This window comes from Erythrolamprus reginae, chromosome 1 (genome assembly GCF_031021105.1).
Source record: "Erythrolamprus reginae isolate rEryReg1 chromosome 1, rEryReg1.hap1, whole genome shotgun sequence".
Classification (NCBI taxonomy): domain Eukaryota; kingdom Metazoa; phylum Chordata; class Lepidosauria; order Squamata; family Dipsadidae; genus Erythrolamprus; species Erythrolamprus reginae.
Window position 1 is genome coordinate 49,161,661 of NC_091950.1, and position 24,895 is coordinate 49,186,555.

A 24,895-nucleotide genomic window follows, 5' to 3' on the forward strand; every position below is an offset into this window, starting at 1 on the left:
CAGAAGTCCTAGCTCCATAGGAGCACTGTGAACAAAAGTATAGCACCTGAATAAGTAGTATTTCATTGATGGAAACATTGGCAAACACACATCTGAGTTTCCATCTCTGTATGCTGCAAAATATTGGTGGGTTTTACAGATCAGTCAACACATTATGCCTAAAGTCCAGTTAAAACAAGTATTCTAACAATCTGAAATAAAAATTCTGAATACAAAACTATGAGCTATAAAGCAGCACATCACAGCTAAGGCACATGAATGCATGCACGCCACCATATCTCCATTAAGACACTGCTTTCTCCTAACGGATATCCTCTGCAAGATAGAAAAATTTCTACCTAGAGGATTAATTAGCAGTTTCCCCTATAGGTATTACTCAGCACTACGCCTCCTCTCAAACCCAAAAAATATGTTGCACATTTATGCTTTAGCAAAAAATATAATATAATATGTTTATATACATACATCTATTTTATAGAGCTTGGTCTGAGCGCATGAGGCAGAACTTTAAAAACATACAGGATTCCATTTAGAACTCCAAAGTTCAACAAATGCCCTATTTTAGGGTGAAAATTATAAATCTGATAATGATGCACAGCATCCATGAGTGATTTTTTTTCTTAATTTTGAAATAGTGTCATTAACTACGACATATATTGTAGGTTTACATTTCTAAAGAGAAATAACAGCAGTATTGAATAGTTTCTTTTCATATCACAAGTGATAACCTGCATTTGATCTTTTTTTCTTCCAAGAAATATCAGTCTATCAACAGTTTTAAAATAAAATGTTTTCTGTAGCAATTAATAGAACTCTAAACAAAAATATGACTCTGATTTAGACACTTTCAAGAAGATCTAGACATTTTTTGTCAAGGTCTTCTGACAAAGTAATTTTTAAAACAGAGACCAGATGAGGCCTTAAAAATAGACAATATACTGGATTTCAGACAACATTGCACTTAGATGTTCAAAGTAATAATATCTTTAACTGCAACAATACTTCATAATTTCTTTTTTTACTTAACATGCTGACAGTTTCTAGATAACCCACATGTGAACTTTTATTTTCTAGTTAAAATGAAATTAAAGTCTGATGTTGTATTCAGCATAAGATACCTTTTTTCTCTCTCCGAAATTGTCAATAAATTACAAAAAGCTTTTCTGACAGTGATCTTTGTCTTCATGAGGATTAAGTAACTTGTCAGAACTTGAAGTGTTCCTATTAGTTTAGAAAATACACCACAGTTATGGTTTCTTAATGGGTTGCTATGTTTGCCATTGGACCCTATGCAAGTTATACCTCCAGGCTCTTCCTCTGTTAACATAAAGTGGTCCTCTCTGAGCTTTGAGGACCTCTCATTGAAGACAGATATAAAAAAGAGCCCCAAATGGAGTTGTCTTCTGTTGAATCTGCCTTTCTGCTATATGTCAGGGGTCTGGTAGATCCGAAGTATCCACTATGACTTTAATAAAAATAGTATCATCTTTAATATATGTTCCATTTTCTAGAACTGTTTGTGCAACAAAGACTGGACAACCAGAAGCAATATTCATTTCCCCAGTGGGTTTCTTGAAACTACTGCTGTTGGGGTCTGGCTTGAATGCATCTCCTAAGTGGCGCCGAGAAGGTCCTTGATCCATCAACATGAGAGTGACCTTTTGCTTGAATGGCCAAGGAAGCAATGCATCATATTCTCCCCGCATTATAACAAAGAACAAAGACAAGTGCGTCCCTTTGCCCATCCCATCTCCATTGAGGTAAACCCTGGCACACATCTTATAGCCAAAGTATCCTGTATAAAATGGTTGGCTATATAAGGACAAAGTCTTCCCCATAACAGCCTCTTGCTTTCGACGTTTATAATCTCGAATTTTCCAGATTAATACTCCATTGTAACTTGCTGTTTCCAGGACTTGAAATCGGAGGTCCATGTCAGCCAGACGGATGTCATGAACACTTAGCATTTGATCATGCCTGGATAACTGTGATTCTAGAAGACCTAGAAAGAAAACAAGGGACTTTTTTAAAATGACAAAGGGATTTTCTCATTGTGTAGCACTTCTTTCTTCATTTACCCGCACCAGGTCTTTGATCGCTAAATGAACATGTGAGCTTTGCTGCAAAGATTACTGGTTACTGCCATTTCATTCAAATAAAGTTTTCTTGCACAACTACACCAGTGTTATTCTCACTCCAGCGGGCATTATCAGATACACGAAATTTGGTCATCAGTGCATTCATAGTGCAAAATTAATATTTTATTACCATCATATTTGTGAATAGTAGCTGACCAAGGTAGTTATTTAACAATAAATGGCTATATAGTACTTGAGAATTCAGTGAAAAACATCCAAACTTGATGGATCTAGGCCAGCGTTTCCCAACCGGTGTGCCGCGGCACACTGGTGTGCCGCGAGACACCGCCAGGTGTGCCGCCTGGGCGGGGAGCTCCGGTGCCTCTGACCTCTCCACTCCTGCCCGATGCCGCGGTTTCTGGCGCTCTCCTGCTGGGCCCCAAAGAAGGAAGGCAGGAAGGAAAGAGAGCTCCATTCTTCGCGCCTTTTTCCCGCCTTCCTTCTTTGGGGCCCAGCAGGAGAGCGCCAGAAACCGCGGCATCGAGCAGGAACCGGGAGGTCGGAGGCACCGGCACGGCAGCGTCCGCCCAGCTGAAGCTTCCCTGTCGTCATTGGCAAGTGTCCTTTGGGGCCCGGCGGGAGGGCACTGGCGGTGGGAGCGGGGGGGCGCGGCTGCAGCGGCGCAGGCAGTCGCGGGGAGATGGCGGGGGGAGCGGGGGGCGGCTAAAGCGGCCCCGGGCACCGTTCCCTGTAGGCTTTTCCAGGGGCGCGCAGGGAGCCGCGGCCACCCGCCCGCCTACCGGATTTCCCTCCGCGCGGCTGGGGAGGTGAATTCGCCGCCCCCGCCAGCCCGATCTCCCTCCAGTGGCTGGTGACGTAGATCTACCGCCCTCGCCAGCTTGATCTCCCTCCGTGGGGGGGTGGGGGGCGACGAACCGACGACCGGGGGCTGTCCGTCCGTGTTGGGTGGTGCAGGGCAGGCACAGGCAGCCCCAGGGGAGAACAAGGGAGGGAGAGAAAGGAAAGAGGGAGGAAGGTGGGAGAGAAAATTGAATGAAGGAGGGAGAGAAAGAAAGAGTAAGAAGTAGAAAGGATAGAGAAAAAGGAAGAGAAAGGGAGGGAAAGGAAAGAGGGAGGAAGGAAGGGGGGGAGAGAAAATTGAATGAAGGAGGGAGAGAAAGAAAGAGTAAGAAGCAGAAAGGATAGAGAAAAGGGAAGAGAAAGGGAGGGGGAGAAAGGAAAGAGGGAGGAAGGGGGGGGAGAGAAAATTGAATGAAGGAGGGAGAGAAAAAAAGAGTAAGAAGTAGAAAGGATAGAGAAAAAGGAAGAGAGGGAGGGAGAGAAAGGAAAGAGAGAGAAAGGGAGGGAGAGAAAATTGAATGAAGGAGGGAGAGAAAGAAAGAGTAAGAAGTAGAAAGGATAGAGAAAAAGGAAGAGAAAGGGAGGGAGAGAAAGGAAAGAGAGAGAAAGGGAGAGAAAGGGAGGGAGAGAAAATTGAATGAAGGAGGGAGAGAAAGAAAGAGTAAGAAGTAGAAAGGATAGAGAAAAAGGAAGAGAAAGGGAGGGGGAAAAGGGAAAGAGGGAGGAAGGGGGAGAGAAAGAAGATATGAAGGAGGGAGAAAAAGAAAGAGAGATAGGAAGGAAAGAGGGAGAGAAAGGAATGAGAGAGAAAGGGAGGGAGAGAAAGGGAATGAAAGATGGAGAAGGGGTGAGAGATAGAAAGGATAGACAGAAAGGGAGAGAAAGTAAAGAGAGAAAGGGAGGGAGAGGAAGGAAAGAGATGAGAGAGGAAGGAGGAGACAGAAAGAGAGGAAGGAAGGAAGAGAGAAAGAAAGAGGGATGGAGAGAGAAAGGAAGAGAGAGAAAGAGGGAGGGAGAGAGAAATAGAGCGAAAGGGAGGAAGAGAGATTTTTTTTTGTCCAAACTTTTTTTAGCGCCCCCCCCTCCATGTTCCCCAGGATTTTGAAAATATGAAAAATGTGCCGCGGCTCCAAAAAGGTTGGGAAACACTGATCTAGGCCAGTGTTTCCCAACCTTTTTTGAGCCGTGGCACATTATTCATGTTTTCAAAATTCTGGGGAACACTGAACGGGGGGAGGGGCGGGGGGGCTAAAGAAAAGTTTGGACAAAAAAAAATATCTCTTCCTCCATTTCACTCTATTTCTCCCTCCCTCTTTCTCTTCCTTCCTTTCCTTCTTTCTCTCCTTCCCTCTTTCTTTCTTTCTTCCTCTTTTTTGCTCTCTCTTTCTCCCTCCTTCCCTCCCTGTATGTCTTTCCCTCTCCCTCCTTCCCCCCTTTCTTTCTCTCTCTCTCTTGCTTTCTTTCCCTCTCTTTCTCTTGCTTTCTTTCTCTCTCATTCTCTCTCCCCTCCTTTTTCTCTCTCTCTCTTTCTCTCTCGTTCACGCCAGCAACAGAGAGAAAAAGAAAGAGCGAGAGAGAGCCGGAGAGAGAGTGGAGTGCGCAGCAGCCATCAGCCTCCTCGCCCTCCCAGACGTCCCCAGCGCCCGGCCTCGCGCTGCCTCCCGTTAGCCCGGCCGACTTTTCCCTGCTGCCGTTTTCTCTTCATGGCGCAAAGCCACACAGTCCCGGACTCCCGGATCGCTCGCTTCTCCGGCCAGCGCGGCGCTTTCCTGGGCAGATGGCTTTGCTGACCGGAGAAGCGAGCGATCCGGGAGTCCGGGACTGTGTGGCTTTGCGCCATGAAGAGAAAACGGCAGCAGGGAAAAGTCGGCCGTTTTCTCTTCATGGCGCAAAGCCACAAAGTCCCGAACTCCCAGATTGCTCGCCCCAAGGCAGGAGGCGGCGGCGGAGGAGAGGGGGCGGATCGCGCCCCAAGGCAGGAGGCGGTGGCGTGGCGGCGGAGGAGGAGAGGGGCGGATCGGGCGGGCAATGGGGCAGGGCGGAGAAGCCAGGGGCGCGTTTGGCCGGAGGCACCGTGGGGAGGCAGGGGCAGCCGCGGCTCCCTTTACTCCTACTGCCGCACCTCCCTGCCCCTGCCTCCTTTTTCCCGCCGGATACGGGAGAACGCCGGATACGGCGGTCCGGCACCGGCAGCGCCCCACCCAGCTGGAGCTTCCTAGGAGCGCCGCGGCACACCTGATGGTGTCTCACGGCACACTAGTGTGCCGCGGCACACCGGTTGGGAAACGCTGATCTAGGCAAAAGGTGTTTCCATAGTATAAATTAAGCAAAAGGATTAGAGTGAAACTACTGAAAAACACCTTCAAATTAATACTATGATCACATAAAAATAGTTGATCCTCAAGGTGATATAACGGCATGAGTGACTGTGAGTAAAGACTCCCTGTCCAGGTAGGGCTGCAACTGGTGCACCAGGCGAACCTGGGTGAATGTCCCCCTCGCCGCAGCTGAAAGATGGTGTCCTAAGATCAGCTATGGGTTGAGGAGGACACCCAAGTTGCGGACCCTCTCTGAGGGATCAAAACTCCCCGCTCCCCACACAATTGATGAATGGATAGATGGGATTGTTCTTGGGAGGCAAAATCCACAGCCACTCCATCTTGTTGGGATTGAGTCTGAGCCTGTTAATAGCCATCCAAATCCTAACAACTTCCAGACACCGGCATATTACTTCCACTGCTTTACTGAGTGGACACGGAATGGAGATGTATAACTGAGTATCAGCATACTAATGGTAACTTATCCCGTGTTGTCAGATGATCTCACACAGTGGTTTCAAGTAGGCATTGAACAGCAGGGGCGAGAGGACCGAACCCTGAGGAACCCCACAAAGGAGGGACCTAGGAATCAACATCTGGCCTCCTGCCACCACCAACTGTGACCGACCAGAGAGGTAGGAGGGGAACCACCATAAAACAGTGCCTCCTACTCTTAACCCCTCCAGCCAATGCAGAAGGATTCCATGGTCGATGATATTGAAAGCTGCTGAGTGATCAAGAAGCACCAGTATAGAGGATTGACCCCTATCCCGGGCCTGCCAGAGATCATCTGTCAGTGCGACCAAAGCAGTTTCTGTGCTGTAGCCGAGCATGAAACCAGACTGTTGAGGGCCCAGATAATTGGCTTCATCCAAGGACTGTTGGAGGACTGTTAGATCTCAACAATCTTCCCTGTAAAGGGAAAGTTGGAGACAGAATGGTAGTTGTTTAGAACAGCTGGGTCTAGGGAAGCTTCTTGAGGAGGGGGCACACAATTGCCTCCTTGCAGGGAGCCAGAAAGAACTTCTTCCTCAGAGAAGTGTTGACAATCACCTGGACGCAGCCCCATGCGTCACCCCATTGCTGGCCGAAACCAATTTGCCACAGAACAACTCATGTGGGACAATTTAGCAATTCAATTTCAAATATTCTAATTTTTGTCATTCTTTCTTTAATGATTCTAGCTCCGAGTCCTCGGAGAGGGGCCTCATACAAATCTAATAAATTATTATTAAATTATTATTATTATTTCTTTGATATTAGTCCTGCAGTGAGTTACCCTGTGGGGAATTGGTGGTGGCAAGTTAGTTGTGGTGAGTTGACCACAGTGAGTTGGCTGTGGTTAGTAATTGTCATAGACCCCATCTGGATCTCCAAGCTCAATGACCCATCCATGTCTTTAAAGTCTTGGAAGAAAGATGCTCCTAAGGTAAATGCAAGTTTGTATATGTGAGGGAGATATGTGTGCAGGTATATTTGCACACATGCAGAAACTAAAATCATATTTTCTGTGTTTTAAATGTTCTATTATTCTAGTTGAATGTTTTTAATATTATTGGAGACTTTAGTCTCTTTCAGAGTTCTCAGTAAATCAATTCTCCATGCTTTCTTCTCTTTGGGATGGGAGCTTATGAAATTTCAATCACCAGCAGAAGCAAGGAGAATCCTAGCTGAACTTCAAGCTTTGAATGACTGTAGTACTGCTCTATAATGAATGAAGAGTAATTCAAGGTGCTTTAACAGATGGCAATTCTTTTATATGCAAATTTGTCTTTCAATTGACTAAACAGTATTGTGTGAGCCTCTTAGAAAAGTACATGTCATATTGCTAATTGGTGGTTTTATTGCTTCATTCAAATGAGGCAATGACCTTTTTATTTTATCTGATTCCATTGTGCTGCTCAGAAGAAAGATTCCTCTGAACTAAACATGTATGATGTTAATCCTTATAGTGGAAGTAACCTCAAGGTATAAATGGGGAATGTATCAAGCAAAATATAATGTAATTAAATACGTTTTTCTTCTTCCTTTAGAAGACAATTGCTATTCATTTTATGAAACGCCTTTGGAATTCTAATAATCTCCCCACCACCAAAAGAACAATCAAAAGTCAATTCATAGCATTATCAACCATGTGGCTCTTAGCAAACTATCTAGACTACTTTGCTCTAAAGGGGCTTGACAGGAGAATACCTCAGTTGGTTTTGCAGCATAAACACTCTAAAATAAACATTATGCAAATTAATCAAAGAATCAGGTTAAATAAATAGATATCTTGCTAGAGGTTACAGGGCAGCTGCATTTCAGAATGTCTAATTTGTCAGTATCTGCCTTTACTTCACCATCTCACGTTTAAACTTACCTGTGTTTCTAGCTCCTTGCCCAGTATTTTTATCAACGCTTTCCAGTTCAGTCACTCTGTTCTGCAGGGACTCAACACTACTCTTCATGCTGTCTGCTTCTTCCCAGTTCTGTCGGAAAGGTCGAATCTCCTTGTCTAATTCTTTCAGCTTCTCAGCTTGACTATCTATTACCCGCTTTTAGGAGGAAAAAAGTAAATTGCATAAATATAGAAGAAACCTCAAGGAAAATAATATACAGAGAACACTTAATACTGCGCAAGTAAATTACACATGAATTATATAAGAATGTCAAATAAACCAGACATGACTGCCTAGTGCCATACTTTGGTATTACACACCCATCTAATAAACCTTATTAAATGCAAAACAATTAAGTGAAAATAAAATTTAAGGAAACTTATAAATCTGGGCAAGTCTTTTCAATCAATTTTGAACCAACCAATATATTTGACCTCCATTAGGTGTGGGAAGGTTTTACTTAAACATTTGTATAACATACTACTGTTAGAGTTGCAATGTGAAAATGAGATGTACTGCTATATTCTTTTTGACCAGGCAAAATCAACAGAAATATGAAAAATAGCAAGTTTGTTATAGAGAAAAATTTTGAGGTGAAAAATCACAACAAAACATGTTCTCTGCTCCTCTCCAACTGTACCAGCTTCATCACTGCGAAATATACTGCTCAAAAAATAACACTCAAAGAACACATCCTAGATCTGAATGAATGAAATATTCTCATTGAATACTTTGTTCTGTATGAAGTTGAATGTGCACAACAGCATGTTAAATTAATTGTCAATCAGTGTTGCTTCCTAAGTGGACAGTTTAATTTCACAGAAGTTTGATTTACTTGGAGTAATATTGTGCTGTTTAAGTGTTCTCTATTTTTTTTGAGCAGCGTATAAATGTATTGAAGCAACCAGAAAGAAGGTCTGATTACTAGTGCTTAGTGGGCCAAGGACTTTTGCTCTTTACTTATATATCACTCCATACTGCTATATAGCAGTCTCTAATTGATTTACAGTGTCAGTGTATTGCCCGCAACAATCCAGGTCCTCATTGGAAGGATGGAAGGCTGAGTCAACCTTGAGCCCCATCAGGATCAAACTCCAGGCTATGGGTAGAGTTAGCCTGCAATACTGCATTTTAACCACTGCACCACAACAGCTCTATTGTATTTTCTAATACAATACATTGCCCGTACAATTTGAAAAAGCAGAAATTTTAACTGGAACCAATGGGAATCGCAGGATTTGAAGTGACAAATTTACTATTCAAATCCAACTTAGAATATTTACTCCAACTATAATATTCTCTACTGTATCTGTATTATTACAGCAGACAAAAGAAAATGTAATTGATTTCTAAATCATTCTTTATCAGTTCCCACCACTGATGACAACTCCTAATCAGTTTCAAATTATAGTATTTTCCAGCCATATTTGGTTAAGATTTTTAAGCAAACTATTCATTTATTTCATTTAATAATTGTATCCATGAGCTGCAAAATAACTGGCCAGGATAGACAACTTCCTCTTGATCTATAAAGGAGAACAAGAGGAAACATTTCTGCCTTATTTGTAAGTTCAAACAAGCCAGTGAGGGAGAATTTTAGTATGCATGTGCACACGAACACACACACACAAACAAGCTCAAAGCTCAGGCAGAAATAGTGAAATTTAGGGTTCATGATATAGACAAATAAGTCTGCTTTTCTCAATTGTTCACCCATTATTTAAAAAAAGGAAAGATGCTCTCAAATTCTTTCAGTTCATTGTATCACGGAAGATCCATACTGAAAGGTATCTACTGTAACCCAGTGGCATTTCAGAATGATTTTCCTTCCATAATTATAACATTTAAAAATTGAATGAAATCACATTTTCTCATATTTTTTAAAACAGATACAAATTGCTGAACAAGACTTTATGCTCTAGAATATGACCTAAATAGATTGTTAAATCACACAGCCATACCTAAATTGGGCCATGCCCTGCGTTTCTATGCAAAAAAAATCATTTTAAAAATGTTGCTCAGAATGTATTTTCTTTAACAAAAGGAGTCAATTAGTTCTGCAGTACTAAAGTATGAAGAGACCTCTACCTTCAGTATTTTAACCCACTGTCTTGGGAAAAAGAAAGTCATAAACAATAATCATCAGGTTAACATATGTACAATGTGTGTACAATTTACATTAATAAATGAATGCTGCTATTTGAGGTAGAAAAATAACATTTAAACACATTTGGATTTACAAATAATGATATACATTCCCACCATAATAGCTGTACTGTGTGTCTTCATATAACTTCATGAATGTTAAGAAGTGTGCAGAATGACCCTTGAGTTATCAAGGACATGCACAGAGGAAACGGGATTCCAGCAATTATCCAGGAGATATGAGTAAATTATTCAGTCATACAAGACAGATACATTGTATAAAATAGTGTTTACTTTTAGAAATACCAAAGTCAAGTTAAATAGTCCAGTCATACACATTCAAATCAGTCAATATTTCTCAATACAGTGGTACCTCGAGATACGAGTTTAATTCGTTCCGGACCTGGGCTCTTAAGTTGAGCAGCTCTTATCTCGAATGACTTTTCCCCATAGGAATTAATGTAAATAATTTTAATTGGTTCCAGCCCTCAAAAAACTCACAAAGTTAGTCTAAATTATGCAGAAAGACATGTTTTTAATGAAGAAATGTACATGTACATATAAATGAATAATGAAGTTTCTTTCACTTAACTTGTAAACTTTCTTAAACTTTTAAATTTACATATGTTCAACTTCTCTGCCACCCAATCCTGTAGGACAGAGGTCCCCAACCCTTTTTGCACCAGGGACCGGCTTTAAGCGATCAAGAGAGGAATGGGTGAATGAATGGACGGAGGGTGGGAAGGAAGGAAAGAGGGAAGGGACAGGAACAGAGGAAGGAAGCAAGGAAACTTATGAAAGGGGAGAGTAAGAGAGGAATGAGTGAAGGGAGGGAGGGAGGGAAGAAGGTGGGAAGGAGAAAGAAAAGAAGAAATAGAGGAAGGGAAGGTAAAAGAGAGAAAGAAAAAGAGCAAGAAAGAAAGCAAGAAAGCAAGAAAGCAAGAAAGAAAGGGGGAAGGGACAGGAACAGAGGAAGGAAGCAAGGAAACTTATGAAAGGGGAGAGTAAGAGAGGAATGAGTGAAGGGAGGGAGGGAGGGAAGAAGGTGGGAAGGAGAAAGAAAAGAAGAAATAGAGGAAGGGAAGGTAAAAGAGAGAAAGAAAAAGAGCAAGAAAGAAAGCTGCAAGCACCCCCCCGAGCCCCCCAGGCCGGCTGCAACCTTTTAAAACACGCGCGCCACTTCGCAGCTGTCTCCTGAAGCCGAACGCGGAAGTTAGCGTTTGGCTTCAGGAGACAGCTCCTTGGCGCTTGTATCTCGAATTTGGGCTTGTAAGTAGAACAAAAATATCTCTCTCCTCCCAGCTCTTATCTCGAGTTGCTCTTAAGTAGAGCAGCTCTTATGTCGGGGTTCCACTGTACAATATTACAAACCTGTCTTTGTCTTACATGTCAGACATACATTACAGCTTACAAATACATTAAACTACTATTGAACTTACTACATCAGAGAGGGGCGGCATATAAATCCAAATAATAATAACAATAACAACAACAATAAGTCACAGTGAATCTATTTCTTCTAGATTTTCATAATTTAATAAATAATTACACATCTTTGTGATGAGCTTATCTGATCTTATTAAAATTTTATCTACAGTATTTCACTCATTTTTTAACATACTGTATTCCAAATTCAACTAGGTCTTTTTTATACCTGCTTTGTGCCTGGTAGTACAATAACCAATATAACTTCAGACCTTCGTTTTTAAGTTCTTCTCTGGATTTTAAATGTCCCTTGGCATCTAAGAGTTTTTCATATGTTTTCATTTTATTTTTGTCAATTATATTAGGATGTACTTGTGCTTCCAAAGTGGACAACCATCTATTTCTCTGTAATGTTTTTTCTCTTATTGTTCTCCAGTGTTCAAGTAATGTATTTCGAATTTGGTGTTGTGAATATTTAATGTACTTTCCCCCCATAAGTGTGCATGCCATCCCTCTTGAATGTTATGACCTTCTATTGCTAAGATTCTATTATTGTCTAACCTAATCCATTCCCTTGTCCATAATAATATTGCTGCCTGAATATTTCTAAATCCAGGAGACCCAATCATCCTCTCATTCTAGAATCCTGCAATGTTTTAAAATTTATTCTAGTTTTTTTGCTGTTCCAGATAAATTTAGAAATTATTCTATTTATATTTGATTTTTTCTCTCCATAATTTAATTGGAACAGTTTGAAAAAGATACAACCATTTTGGCAATGTTTTATTTATTTATTTATTTTTGATTGATTGATTTTGTCCATTATACAATGAAGGTTATAGCGGATATACTCATAGTAAAATGCATAATGAAGGCTATAGAGGATATACTTGTAGTAAAATATATCTAAGAAAGAAGATATAGGAATAAAATATATCAATAAAAGAATAGAAGAAGAGATTTAGGAATGGAAGAAAGATATAGTAGATATAGGAGAGCAATGGGACAGGGGACGGAAGGCACTCTAGTGCACGCCCCTTACTGACCTCTTGGGAATCGGGAGAGGTCAACCATGGACAATCTAAGGGTAAAGTGTTGGGGGTTAGGTGATGATCCTTTTCAAACCCAACACCTAGCAGCAGATTCTTTACCATGGATATAAACCAACTGTTTATATCCATGGTGTTCATTCACTGTTCATTCAGTGTTAGTCCAATTATGCTAAGAGCCTTTTCATTCTCCTGTTTAAAGTCAGCTATTTTCTTTGTGTCTTCATCTTTTGAGATAGTTTTATATGATGGGTTAATTACCACAGGCCATAGCCCTTCACAACGTAACAACATGCTACATTACATAGATCAAGAAACATATTTTGTTCCATCCAGCTGGAAAATAGTGAATTTTCTCACTACTCACTATTAATATCTCACTGACAATACCTCACTGGGAATACCTCACTGGAAAATACCACACTGGGCCCATAATCAATGTTATGGAGAGCACAGAACCCTTGAATTATCAAGGGCATGCACAGAGGAAATGTGGGATTCCAGCAGATACCCAGGAGATATTACTCAGTCATACAAGACTGATACATTAAAGTGTATAAAATAGTGCTTACCTTTAGAAATAGCAAAGTCATGTTAAATAGTCTGGTCATACACATTCAAATCAGTCAATATTTCTCAATACAATAATAATATTGCAAGCCTGTCATTGTCTTACATATCAGACCATTGAACACAGAGTTTACTACATCAGTCACAGTGAATCAGCAAAATGAACAGAGAGAGCAGAGAGAGAGAATCATGCTTTCTGGCTCCCTCTTATGGCAATTTGCAACACTGCCTCTTAAAGCTATAGTATTTCAATACATACAAGCATTCATTGTTAGCTTGTTTATATATTCCGAACCCAACTGTTTTGTACATAGTACTAGCAATGAAGATAACCAATAAGGAGCTATCAAGATGAATCTGTGTGCAGATAGACTAGAGCAGGGGTAGGCAAAGTTGGCTCTTCTATGACTTGTGGGCTTAAACTCCCAGAATTCCTGAGCTAGCATGATTGGCTTAAGAATTCTGGGAGTTGAAGTCCACAAGTCATAGAAGAGCCAACTTTGCCTACCCCTGGACTAGAGAGATATTTACCTCAGATTAAGAGCTGTTTCTTTAAGAGACTGCATTAATCTCTTAATGCATGTAGGAGATTGCACTCTGGGTAATGTAGTCCATGATATGTGACCTCATCTGTATGTTTTGATTGGCCATTGAGCTATACCCAGGCCTATAGCTGGGTAATTGTTCCATGCACACCAGCGGCCATTTTTAAGTCTTAATAAAGGACCATGCAAGAGCCGGAGGATGGGGAGAAATGAATCTCTTTTCACCTACATATAATAGGCAGATTATGGACATATACTCTGAGGAATTTCATCTCTATGATATGAAGATACCAGACAATAAACATAATCTATGATTTTCTCATTTGCGTGGTTTTATCTGTCTGACCAGAGCAATCTACATTGCACAGCCATGTTTTCCTGAACATGTATCTATTTATAGATAGCTGATTCCTGGGGAAGTGTTTAGGTTTCAGACTTGACTAGTCTTCAATATGAAAACCAAAACCTAAGGAGATGGTTTCTGGTTGTTGTTGTGGTTGTTGTTGTTGTTGTTGTTGTTGTTAATGGAAGAAAAGCCAAAATCTTACCTGCAAGTGATGTATTTTAGTTTCATTACTTCGCAGCATTTCCTTCTGTCTCTCAATTTCTATTTCAAAGCTACAAATTTGATTATGTAAAGTTTGTATGCTCTTGTTCTTTTCCAAACTTTCATTTTGGAGCATGGCCACCTAAAAAACAAAAAAACAACCAAACCTAAAGTTATTCCTCCAAATGTGGAAAAGCTTCAACTATCTCTCATGGTCAATGAATTACAAAAGAAGTAAAGGGCCAATTGTGTCATCCCGCTTTGTCTCTTAAACAAAATAAACCTACTGGGGATGTGTTCTGTGGCCAGTACTGAAGCTATTATATATGTAGTAATGAAGTGAAATGACAAGTGATGAAAGCCAAAATCAGCCTGTAATAATTTTATGAATGGAATCACACAAAGGAAAAAATGAAAGAGGGAAAAGCTTTGTTGGTATTCCTTGACAGTAATCAATCCATGCTTTTGTTTCCATAAAATTCTCAGCCAACTTTCTAGACTTTTGAACAGTTTCATAAAAGATGGCTAACTAGTACATTTTATTCACAGCATGTGTCACCCACAAGGACTTGCACATGGTTCATTACTGTATTCCTTCCCTAAAAATATCTTGCACCTGGAATTCAGCCCTCTTGTCTTGTCAAAGGCACATTCTATATATTTGAAACTGAAAGAAATTAGGAAAAATGTTCATGTAAAGCAAACCTTACTGAAAACTGTTAAGGATAAACATCTATGATGCATCCAACCTGGCCCTGACTATCAACAACAGTAAAAGCACCCCAAGATAGACAAACATTCATTTTTCTGCTATTTGTAATTAAACTATGTAAGATAAACTAATCCTTCTTTTGTTTTTTTTTAAGATGATGCTCTCCCAACATCTTCCTCTAGAAACCAATAGTATTTGCAAAATGTTGAACTTTAAAAAACACAGGCACACAATGAAGATGTATGCCCAGGCACAGCAAAACTCTAAAAACTTTATTTAGCTTACTTCCTACCATTTCAGAGTCAGCCTCAGGCAGATTAGGTAACTTTCCAAGGTGGTATCACACAAGTAACATTCACCATCCCAGAAGTACTGCTTTATATTCATACGAAGTTCCCCTGCTAATCTCTCTCTCTATGAATAAATGTTTATCCTAGAATTCTCTCAGAGGACACCCAGTACACCTGTTCACATATTCTAGTTTAAGTTGACAAAGCTACAAGATCAAAGGAAGTACAATTTGCAAGTGATGAGATCATTCCTGTCTATTTTAGAAAGGATGCATATAAACATACTCAGAATGTTCTGCATTGGTACTTGTATATAATATGGTGCTGGAATCTGTAGCCCTTTAGATGTTTTTTACTGATTACTGGACTCTATTGCCTTGGGCAGCTGGCCCTTGGAATCTAACAGGTCCCCAATTTTTCAATAACATTACATAATAACTTGTGTATTTTTTTCCTATTCTGTCTATTTATTAAGACAATCTGGATAACTCGGAATATCTTTCCAAATGTTTTGACCAATTCTCATCAGGGCTCATGTTACCTGAGAATCATTTTGGAGTTGAAATCCAACATAACTAAATAAAAGTATTTTGAAAAAAAAAATACATAAAGCTTTATTAAAGATGAAAATCAGGTTCAAATTTCACTTTAGATTATCAATATTGACACCTGAAAGCCAGTTTAATTTTCTTTTAACAAGGCACTAGCATTGTACTTCTGAAAAAGGTAAGGAACAAAGCTTGAATTTGTAAGTTAATTCTACCCATACAAAACGGTTTTCCAACAATAATGGCAAAGCCCACATTTCTGAAGAAACTATTGTTTAATTGCAGTTTAAGTATGTCAAGTCCTAGGGCTGTTCTTTTTAGATTCAAAGACAAAACATGTTTCAGAATATGTATCTGCAACTCCATAAACTAAGCACATCTTTTCTCACGATTGTGTAGGAACAACTACGCACTGCTGGGAAAAGATAAATCTGCTTTAAGCTACTGCAGATGGATATGGCAGGGGTATCCTCATGCACTCTAAACCATGTACTTGCCTTTCATCTGAACAGCTGTCAGATATCACTTCTACCTTTGAGCCACCTTAAACAGAAAGCAGTGTTTTTATATATTTCCTATTATGTTACTGAAATATTTGTGGCTTACAGAATACTAGAACATAAATTGTACTTTGGTGAGGTAGCTGAGAAGTTTGACTACTTCCAGAATAATTGTTAATATTGCATAATATTGTTAATGCATATGAAGTAGATCTCTTATGTCATCTCTCCATTTTGCCTGTTTTTCTTGGAACGCAAACAAACCATTTAATTAGAAATAACAGAGTAGAAGCACAACTCTCTAAAACATTAATATTATCTGGCATTTCTCTCTGTGGGGATAGAGATGGAGTAGAAAAAATAATCCCAATATCAGCAGTGATACTCATTCCTTCTCTCTGAAATACTTAAAGTATTTTGACAATACACACAGATATTTCAGACAATTGCATGGGCATTAATGATTTTAAGAAATACACAAATAAACATTAAACTGATTTATAGCTAACATCTTGAATGGTACAATTTAAATAGCAAATACTGACTTCTGTTATTGGAATGCAAGAAAGCTAGCATCATGACTGGTGGGTTTATTTCATTGATATATTACATAGGACACCGAATTATAATGTGCATTTTAGTAAGTCTAATGTTAAATATGTATATGTTGGAGTGTACTATATTTATTATTATATTTGTTATATAAGGGGAGTAAAGGAGAAAGAACAAGAAGAAGGACTGTCTGGATAGGAACTATTATAGATAAGTTTAAGTATACAATTTCATGATCCAGCAAGTAGAATAAACCTTACTTTGCAATAAAATATAGCCGAAATTAATTCTGTGAATGATGGATTATAGTTCTATGAGAAATGGGGGGGGGAAACAGAAATGCAGTAACTTTTTCTGGCACAGCCTCTGTCAGAGATTGTTAATCAGCTGTAAATGATAAAAGTCTTCAGCTCTATTATTAAAAGTCCCCAGCTTTTTCCTTTATGAGGTAAACCCAATGGGAAATAGTTTATGAGAAGCATCCAGCTAAAAGCACAATATGAATATGCCACTGATTCATGAAAAAACTACTTCAATGTTTTTTTTTAACTATGAGGTAGTTTGGTTTGAATTTGCTCTTAAATTTAAGTCATTTCATTGCCTTTAAAACTGAAGAGTACTTAAATAATCATTCTAAATTACAGAAGTTTACCTGTGCTCCTTTAGTAAAATATATTAAATATGAAAGATAATGTGAGCAGGAGATGTACCTTATTTTCTAGACAATTACTCCACTCTTTCAATAAGTCTACATGCTGCACTGCTGAGGTGGCTTCATGTGCTTTAACTTGCTGATTTGTTCCCTGTGATAAAGAATATATTTTAGCCAGCTTCATTTCTTAGCAAACCTACACTAAAGTATAGCATTTGCCCATCTACGATTGAACAATATTGCACATTAACCCACTGATGCGTTTTTCAAATTTATTACTGGAGACCTATTTTAATAGAAAAATAGTACAAATAACAATACAGATTCAACTTTCCAATAATTAGTGCTGCACCAAAGTTCTTCTTGAAAATTTAAAAATGTAACAACTATGTTTATCATTATTTTAAATCACATTTCAGAATCATTTATTTAACTGAAGGTTATCTAGTGTATATTTTTTAACCGTAAAATGTTCCATAAATGATGCTTTATAGCAAATAATTACCTCAAAAAGTGCCTTGCTATAGTATTGCCAATATTTCTTTAAAAGGTTAATTATGACCATCCATTCTTTCTCAATTCAATCATCTCTTCCTTACACTGTTTTGCCATGCAAATGTTAAGTTCCCTTATCTTTATAGCAAATTCCCGTGGGAAAGCATCTTATATTAAAGCCAAATAATGGGTATTGGTGCTTCCATCTTTGTATATGGTTATATAGAAATGAGTAGGGGAAATGACATTTTTCTCTTTCTCCTCCTAGTAAAACTGGAGTTATCCAATTAAGATAATTTACAAGAGATTCTTCAGTCAGACAAACCAAAAATGTTTTACAGAGCCACTGTTATATGATATGACAGACATCAACGAGTCTAAACAAATTCAGAGTTAATAAAGTTATCAGTGATAATTATATACCACCTTCAGTGGAAGAAAAGGAAAATATGATTTTTTTTTCTAGAACAATCTAGTTGGTTATTGAGTGATGAACCGACAAGACTATTGGCTCTGAGATGTTTGTATGATTTTAAACTTCTGTGGTAGCACCAATCTCAAAGTATTACTCAGTTAATATTGGTGAAGGTCAGCTGGGCTGCCATTGATCACCAACAGATTTGAAACCTATAAGCTTGAAGGGAGATGGCAAGTTATATCACTATTATTATTATGTAAACTACATGGATATGTCCATGAAGTTATAAAAATTGAGTTTCAATTCAATTACCTTCTATCCATAACAGAAGAAAGGACAGGCAGTTGGACATTATTAACAGTGTGCAACAGTTGTAGCAGTCATTTTCTTAGTTACATTAAAATTCCACAGGACTAAAGCTTGGTGGACTGGATCAAAATTTCTAGGTTATCAAAATGCTTTTGTACAACATGCAGTTTTAGCTGAATAGACTGAAATGAAAACAGTCAGACCTAATTCATCTACCCCCCAGAAATAGCAGCACTGCCTGCTTTAGTAAAATAAAATTCCCTACTCTAAAGAATGTACAGAACACTTCAGTGCGATAAACACAATATAGTTCTGCATCTTATATAATTGAAGAAAAAAAATTAATATGGAATACTTAAGGAAAGGCTGTATTTGCCATTCCTTTCTGTCATTACTTTAAGAACAAATGTCATTTTGATAAAATATTATTATATAGAATAAGTTGTAAATGTAGTATCTTTATATCAATATGTACATTGTGTTTAATATATTCAAACTATAGGTAAACACATATATATTTAAACACACAACATAAAAATAAAGGTGGAACAGGAAGCAATGCTCACAAGACAGTCTATTTCTTCTTAGAGCAAAAGTGTTATATGCAAACCACTTAATATTTTGATTTTATCACTCAATGCCATTTGGTATCTAGAGCCTTTTAGAAGAAAATAGTTTATTGTCTTATTACTTCTTACTGATCTTGTAACATGATTACATGGAAATATAGCCCCATTTTAAACAGTGAGAAAGAATGATAGCTCTGTATGGAACTTGGATTACAGTACCCTTCCTTTCCAAAATATTGAAAAGTGTTAAACTATGGGGGACAAAGGGTTTTGTGGATTCAACATTTTAAAAGGGGCAGTTGATATTCAAATAAGTAAAATTAAGCCATAGGTCATACATCTACAAGATAGATTCGAGAGAAAAAAGACGTATCAGGGATTTTATCTCAGTGAGCTAGCTACTCTACCCTTATCCCTTTTAATATAACTCTCTTGTTGGAATTTACCACTGATATCAAATAAGCAATTTACAGAAAAACATGTACTGTACAACTTAAAATATACAGTATATATAACATAGGCCTGATTAAAAAAAGAGCCCATCTTCTACTATACTAATTTGTTTTTGCCAATTTAATTCTTATTGTCAAAAGAATTAGACAAGTCTGTTCACACTTAAAATAATATTTCTAACAGATTTGTACTGGGCTAATATGTTCAGTTTTCTTGAGTACAATCCATTAAATTCTGAATCTATGTGGAATACATATCCAAGCAAAATTCACAACAGCGTAAGTTCTACAAGTATTTAGTTTGCTATGGATTTGATTCCACTCAAACAGGAAGAATTGAAATGTTTATTTTCTAAAGAAAAAATGTATCGCTGAAACAGCTGAAATAATTACAGTCTGCTTTCTTGAATTTAAAAATGTGTCTTGCATATTCTAAATTTGATATCCAAAATTCTTGAAACCATTTAAATTTCTAAAGTATGAAAAAAGAAAAGAAAAAGGACATTGCTGTAAATCTAATACGAAGCTTTTAATCACTCAAGCAACTGGATGCATTTTCTCTTCATGGATAACAAGAGACATCAAGTCCAGTCCAGAGAGTTATTAATAATATTTTCGTATTGCAGACTTTCATCAAGTATATAAATCATTATATACTGACCTGAAAAGTGCAGCCATAACGCTTAAAACTACAGGTACTTGGGGCATTAATACATTCTGACAAATGTGCATTCAACTGTAATAGGAAAAAAATGTGAGTTTTTTTGGGGGGATGGAAAATGTATGCATAATAAGATTAAAAATATATAGGGGATGCAATACAGGTTTGTATTGTGGTTGATTGGTTTTAGTTTATTTTAAAACCATGTGTTCATATTACCTCCAGTTGTACTTGAGAGTATACATATACACATGTAATTACAGGAACATTCCAGTAGAATATACAAATTGACACATTTACAGTGAAACCTAATCAAATAATCATTTCAGCTAATTTCAAAAGGATTTCAGTGTGTTTTTATCGAAAGGCCAGTTTTTCAAAAGGCGCATTAAGTAATCTTGTGGGCCAATCGTTCTGGATAGAGGTTTCACTGTATTAATGCACATCCTTCCTTCTCAGGCTACTTCCCAAATTTTTACTTCAAAACAGATTTTCATGCAAAATTCCAGTGATAAGAAAATAGAACATTTTGACAGAGACTTTAAACAAATATTGCATGAAACAAACATGTACATTTGTAAATTAAATTTTGTATTTACTAAAACAGAACATAGAAATAAAAGTTGTTTAGGTAACTGCATGTTGTTTCACACTGCATATATACAGATATATATATAGATAGATATATAAAATAATAGCTAAGAGCAATGGAGAATAAAGTAGATATAAGATAGGAAAAAGTCAAATAGTAAATAAAGGAATAGTCTTTGTTATCCAACAAACAGCTTTTGGATCCTCTGAAGCAAGAGTGTCAAACTTGATTTTATTGAGGGCCTCATTACGATTGTGTTTGAGCTTGGATGGGCGTGGCCAGCTCAATGTCACTTGAGAGTCCATTTTCGGCCTTGACAACCTCCTGGAGCTCTCTGCCAATGAAAACAGAGCCTGGGGAGGCCATTTTCGCTGGCAGAGGGCTCCAGGAGGCCATCACAGCCAAAAATGGAACCTTAATGGGCCATGTGCAGCCTCCTCAGGCTCTGTTGGCAGAGGGCTGCAGGCCATTGCAGCTGAAAACAGAGCCCAGCAGGGCTGTGTGTGGCCCTCCCGAACTCCACTTTTGCTGGCAGACGCACTGCGGGCTGGTCCTTCGCTGTTTCCAGGCCTGATCTAAGCACGCCTTGAGTTTGACCCCTCTGCTCTAAAGCATCACTGAATATTGACTACACTGAAACCATGGATGCCTAATACAATGTCAATGGTCTCAAGGAACATGCTTTGTTCCTCAGCCGTCTGCTTGCAACAAATGGAGATTTGACTCAGGATCGTGGAGTCTGTAAAATCGCCACAGCTCAACTTCTCGTTTATGGCATATAATAGATGCATGACAAAAACAGTTTTAGCTTCACTTCACTCAGAATAATTGCAGGTAACATAGGACATGCTTCCATTTTTGTAAAGATTAAGCATTTTTTTTAAGACGCTATAGAAGTTGAGGTGGAGAAAGTCCAAGAAAGGCAACTTCCTATAATAATTTTTAGATGTAGAACAACAGCCAAACCATACTTCTCAAGAAGTATTTCTTTAAAATTGAATATCACCATCCTAGAGAAAAATCTATTCATTGTAAAGAGAATGGCACAAATTAATTTTCCTGAATATTATTTTTTCTTCCAGACTTGGTTGGAGGTTTTATATTAGTGGGAGATTTTCAAGGCAATGGAAGAGATTACCATTTCACTGTTGGCCAATCAGATGACTAAAGATAGAACCATTTAAAATAGATATTTCTGCCATTTCATAAAATTTTGGATAAACTTTGTATATGATTTAAACTCAATAAAACTCTACCACACAAAAGTATAACCTCAAGTATGATATCAGTATATAAGCTTTATTCAACTGTAACGATTTTTCTGAATTTATTAAATAATCTAGAAATTGCTTATTACAAAATCTGACTGTTTATAGGAGTCTGCCTGAGGAATTTTGAAAGCTAAAGTCCACAAGTCTATTTCACAAGCCCACAAGTCTATTTCTGACCCAAATCTATTTTCTAGTCAGTACTTGAAACCAGCAAACCTTATTAATTTCATTGTAAATACTAAGCATTCTGGGATGCTTATTCTACACATAATTCAAATACATCTTCTGAATAATTAGTTCCCTCTCTGACTCAAACCTTTTTCCATTGGGTCAGTAGACCTTTAATAAATGTTCTATGAAAAGCAGACATCCATATTAATCTGAGACCAATAAATACACTCATCATACCATATTTTTTCTAATTAGGGTCAATGAATATGATTATAGTTATACACACTGAAGGTGAAGCATTACATTACTTCAATCAGTTGCATAATAATGCAAGACATTACCCTTCATTTGATCTGCAAAAAAAATTGCTAGGCAGGATAGGGAATGCTAAATCATCTACCCAAATTTCTTCTCCAGGGTTTTTTTTAAAACCTAGGACAGCTTTGGAGTCCATTTGGAAAAGAAATTTGGGAATAAAATAACTAAAAAGGACTAGAGAAGTATTGCCAAGGATTGATTAATGTATCTCCTGCAGTGATTTTTGCTTAGACAAGACATTCCCCCCCCAAAAAAACCCAACAACAACAACACACACATACAAACCCCTTCTCTATGTCTAAAGGTAGTTTTCAATTTTCATTTCAGACAGAATTTTCATCTTGTATGACCAAGTCATATTTAATGTAGGTTGTAGGTATTTGGGCTAGATATTATATTACATGTATATTACTTTAGCTGCCAGTACAAATAGCTTCTCAAATCAAAGAGAGTATTGGATGAAATAAATAAAAGTTTGTATGCTGCTTTCTTAGAAATATTGTGCCCTTGTGATTAATTAATGTAAATTATAAGGCAAAAATTACAGATTATGAATTCAGTTGTTCATGTCAGCCTAAAAGTCTAATGGCTCTAAACTTACCAAGCAATCTCACAATTCATAAAATCTCCTATAATACACATTCATTACAAAGCACAAACATTTTTTAATGATACCTGCAACAATTAAGTGTTTTAATGGAGCATATAAGAAGGGTAAAGGGGGAAAATGTTGCAATCACTGCAGATGTTTGTTTACTTATTTATTTAAAAAAATTGTAGCATTGTATTCTAGGACCTTGGAAATACCTTTAAAGTTAATTTCAGCAAGAGAAAGAATGGTTCCCTTGTTTTTCAAATATATTGAAATTGCTTCTGTCAAATTACTTGCATACTATTTCAACAAAAAACATTCCGCTTATCTGATTTTATAAACAGCTCTGAAATATGATTTTTTACCTCTTTTCTGAGGAGTGCTGAAACACTGCACTGATGAGGACATGTAACCATTACACAAGGACAGTCTGCATCTTCATGTTTCTAAGAAAACAATAGGAAAAATCATGTCACGTACTTGTACATTCATAATCACTTATATTGGACAAAAAATAAAATAGTGAAGAAGTTATTTCTTAAAACAAATAACAGGAATTTATAACCTGTCAATATAATTTATTCGTAGTACTGAAATATATGCCTTTTGGAGATGCACAAAATGTTTCTTCCTCCAATCTCTCATTAAAAGTGTTTCAAGTTTGAACAAAATGTATATTATCTTGAGTTCTATTATCTGGAAGTAAATGAGCACAAATAATGTTACGCTGACATAATTTCCTAAGAATGAATCTTGCTTGTTAGTTGTGCAGCAAGATGTGTGTGCATATTTATATGCACATATGATGATGCATGATATATATACACGTCACTTTTTAATGTGTATGTGCACATCTATATGTTGTAAGCATACCACTTGATTGCAGAAATGTTTTATAGAACAAAAATAAAGTGGATACTCAATAATAATCCATTAAGTACCCTACCCCTAACAATTAACTTACCACCACCACCCCGCCATTCTCTCTCCCTCTCCTATTCTCCCTCTCTGTATCACTACCACCATTCTTCCTAGAAATGGTTCAATTCATCCTATATCATAGAAACATAGAAGATTGACGGCAGAAAAAGACCTCATGGTCCATCTAGTCTGCCCTTATACTATTTCCTGTATTTTATCTTAGGATGGATATGTTTATCCCAGGCATGTTTAAATTCAGTTACTGTGTATTTACCGACCACGTCTGCTGGAAGTTTGTTCCAAGCATCTACTACTCTTTCAGTAAAATAATATTTTCTCACGTTACTTCTAATCTTTCCCCCAACTAACCTCAGATTGTGCCCCCTTGTTCTTATGTTCACTTTCCTATTAAAAACACTTCTCTCCTGAACCCTATTTAACTCTCTAACATATTTAAATGTTTTGATCATGTTTCCCCTTTCCCTTCTGACCTCCAGACTATACAGATTGAGTTCATTAAGCCTTTCCTGATAAGTTTTATGCTTAAGACCTTCCACCATTTTTGTAGCCCATCTTTGGACCCGTTCAATTTTATCAATATCTTTTTGTAGGTGAGGTCTCCAGAACTGAACACAGTATTCCAAATGTGGTCTCACCAGCGCTCTATACAGCAGGATCACAATCTCCCTCTTCCTGCTTCTTATGCCTCTAGCTATGCAGCCAAGCATTCTACTTGCTTTCCCTACTGCCTGACTGCACTGTTCACTCATTTTGACTGTCAGAAATCACTACCCCTAAATCCTTCTCTTCTGAAGTTTTTGCTAGCACAGAACTGCCAATACAATACTCAGATTGAGGCTTCCTTATGCCCAAGTGCATTATTTTACATTTGGAAACATTAAACTGCAGTTTCCATTGCTAACTGGCCTGCAGTTACTAGCTTCTTCTCTATT

At 37.9% G+C, this 24,895-nt stretch overlaps 1 protein-coding gene across 3 annotated transcripts in view; it reads right to left on the bottom strand.

The window, feature by feature from the left end:
* Positions 1 to 419: 419 nt before the first annotated feature.
* Positions 420 to 24,895, bottom strand: part of TRAF3 (TNF receptor associated factor 3) — a 101,032-nt gene continuing 76,556 nt past the window's right edge. For 2 of the 3 annotated variants that reach the window (XM_070751870.1, XM_070751875.1), the window contains 6 exons: positions 23,387 to 23,467; positions 20,078 to 20,152; positions 17,232 to 17,324; positions 13,921 to 14,061; positions 7,620 to 7,794; positions 420 to 2,002 (listed from right to left, as the gene is read on the bottom strand). In XM_070751870.1, the coding sequence (XP_070607971.1) occupies positions 1,431 to 2,002; positions 7,620 to 7,794; positions 13,921 to 14,061; positions 17,232 to 17,324; positions 20,078 to 20,152; positions 23,387 to 23,467 (1,137 nt within the window). In that variant the 3' untranslated portion in view covers positions 420 to 1,430. The remainder of the gene's footprint in view (positions 2,003 to 7,619; positions 7,795 to 13,920; positions 14,062 to 17,231; positions 17,325 to 20,077; positions 20,153 to 23,386; positions 23,468 to 24,895) is intronic. The other variant, XM_070751883.1, reaches the window with a different exon arrangement.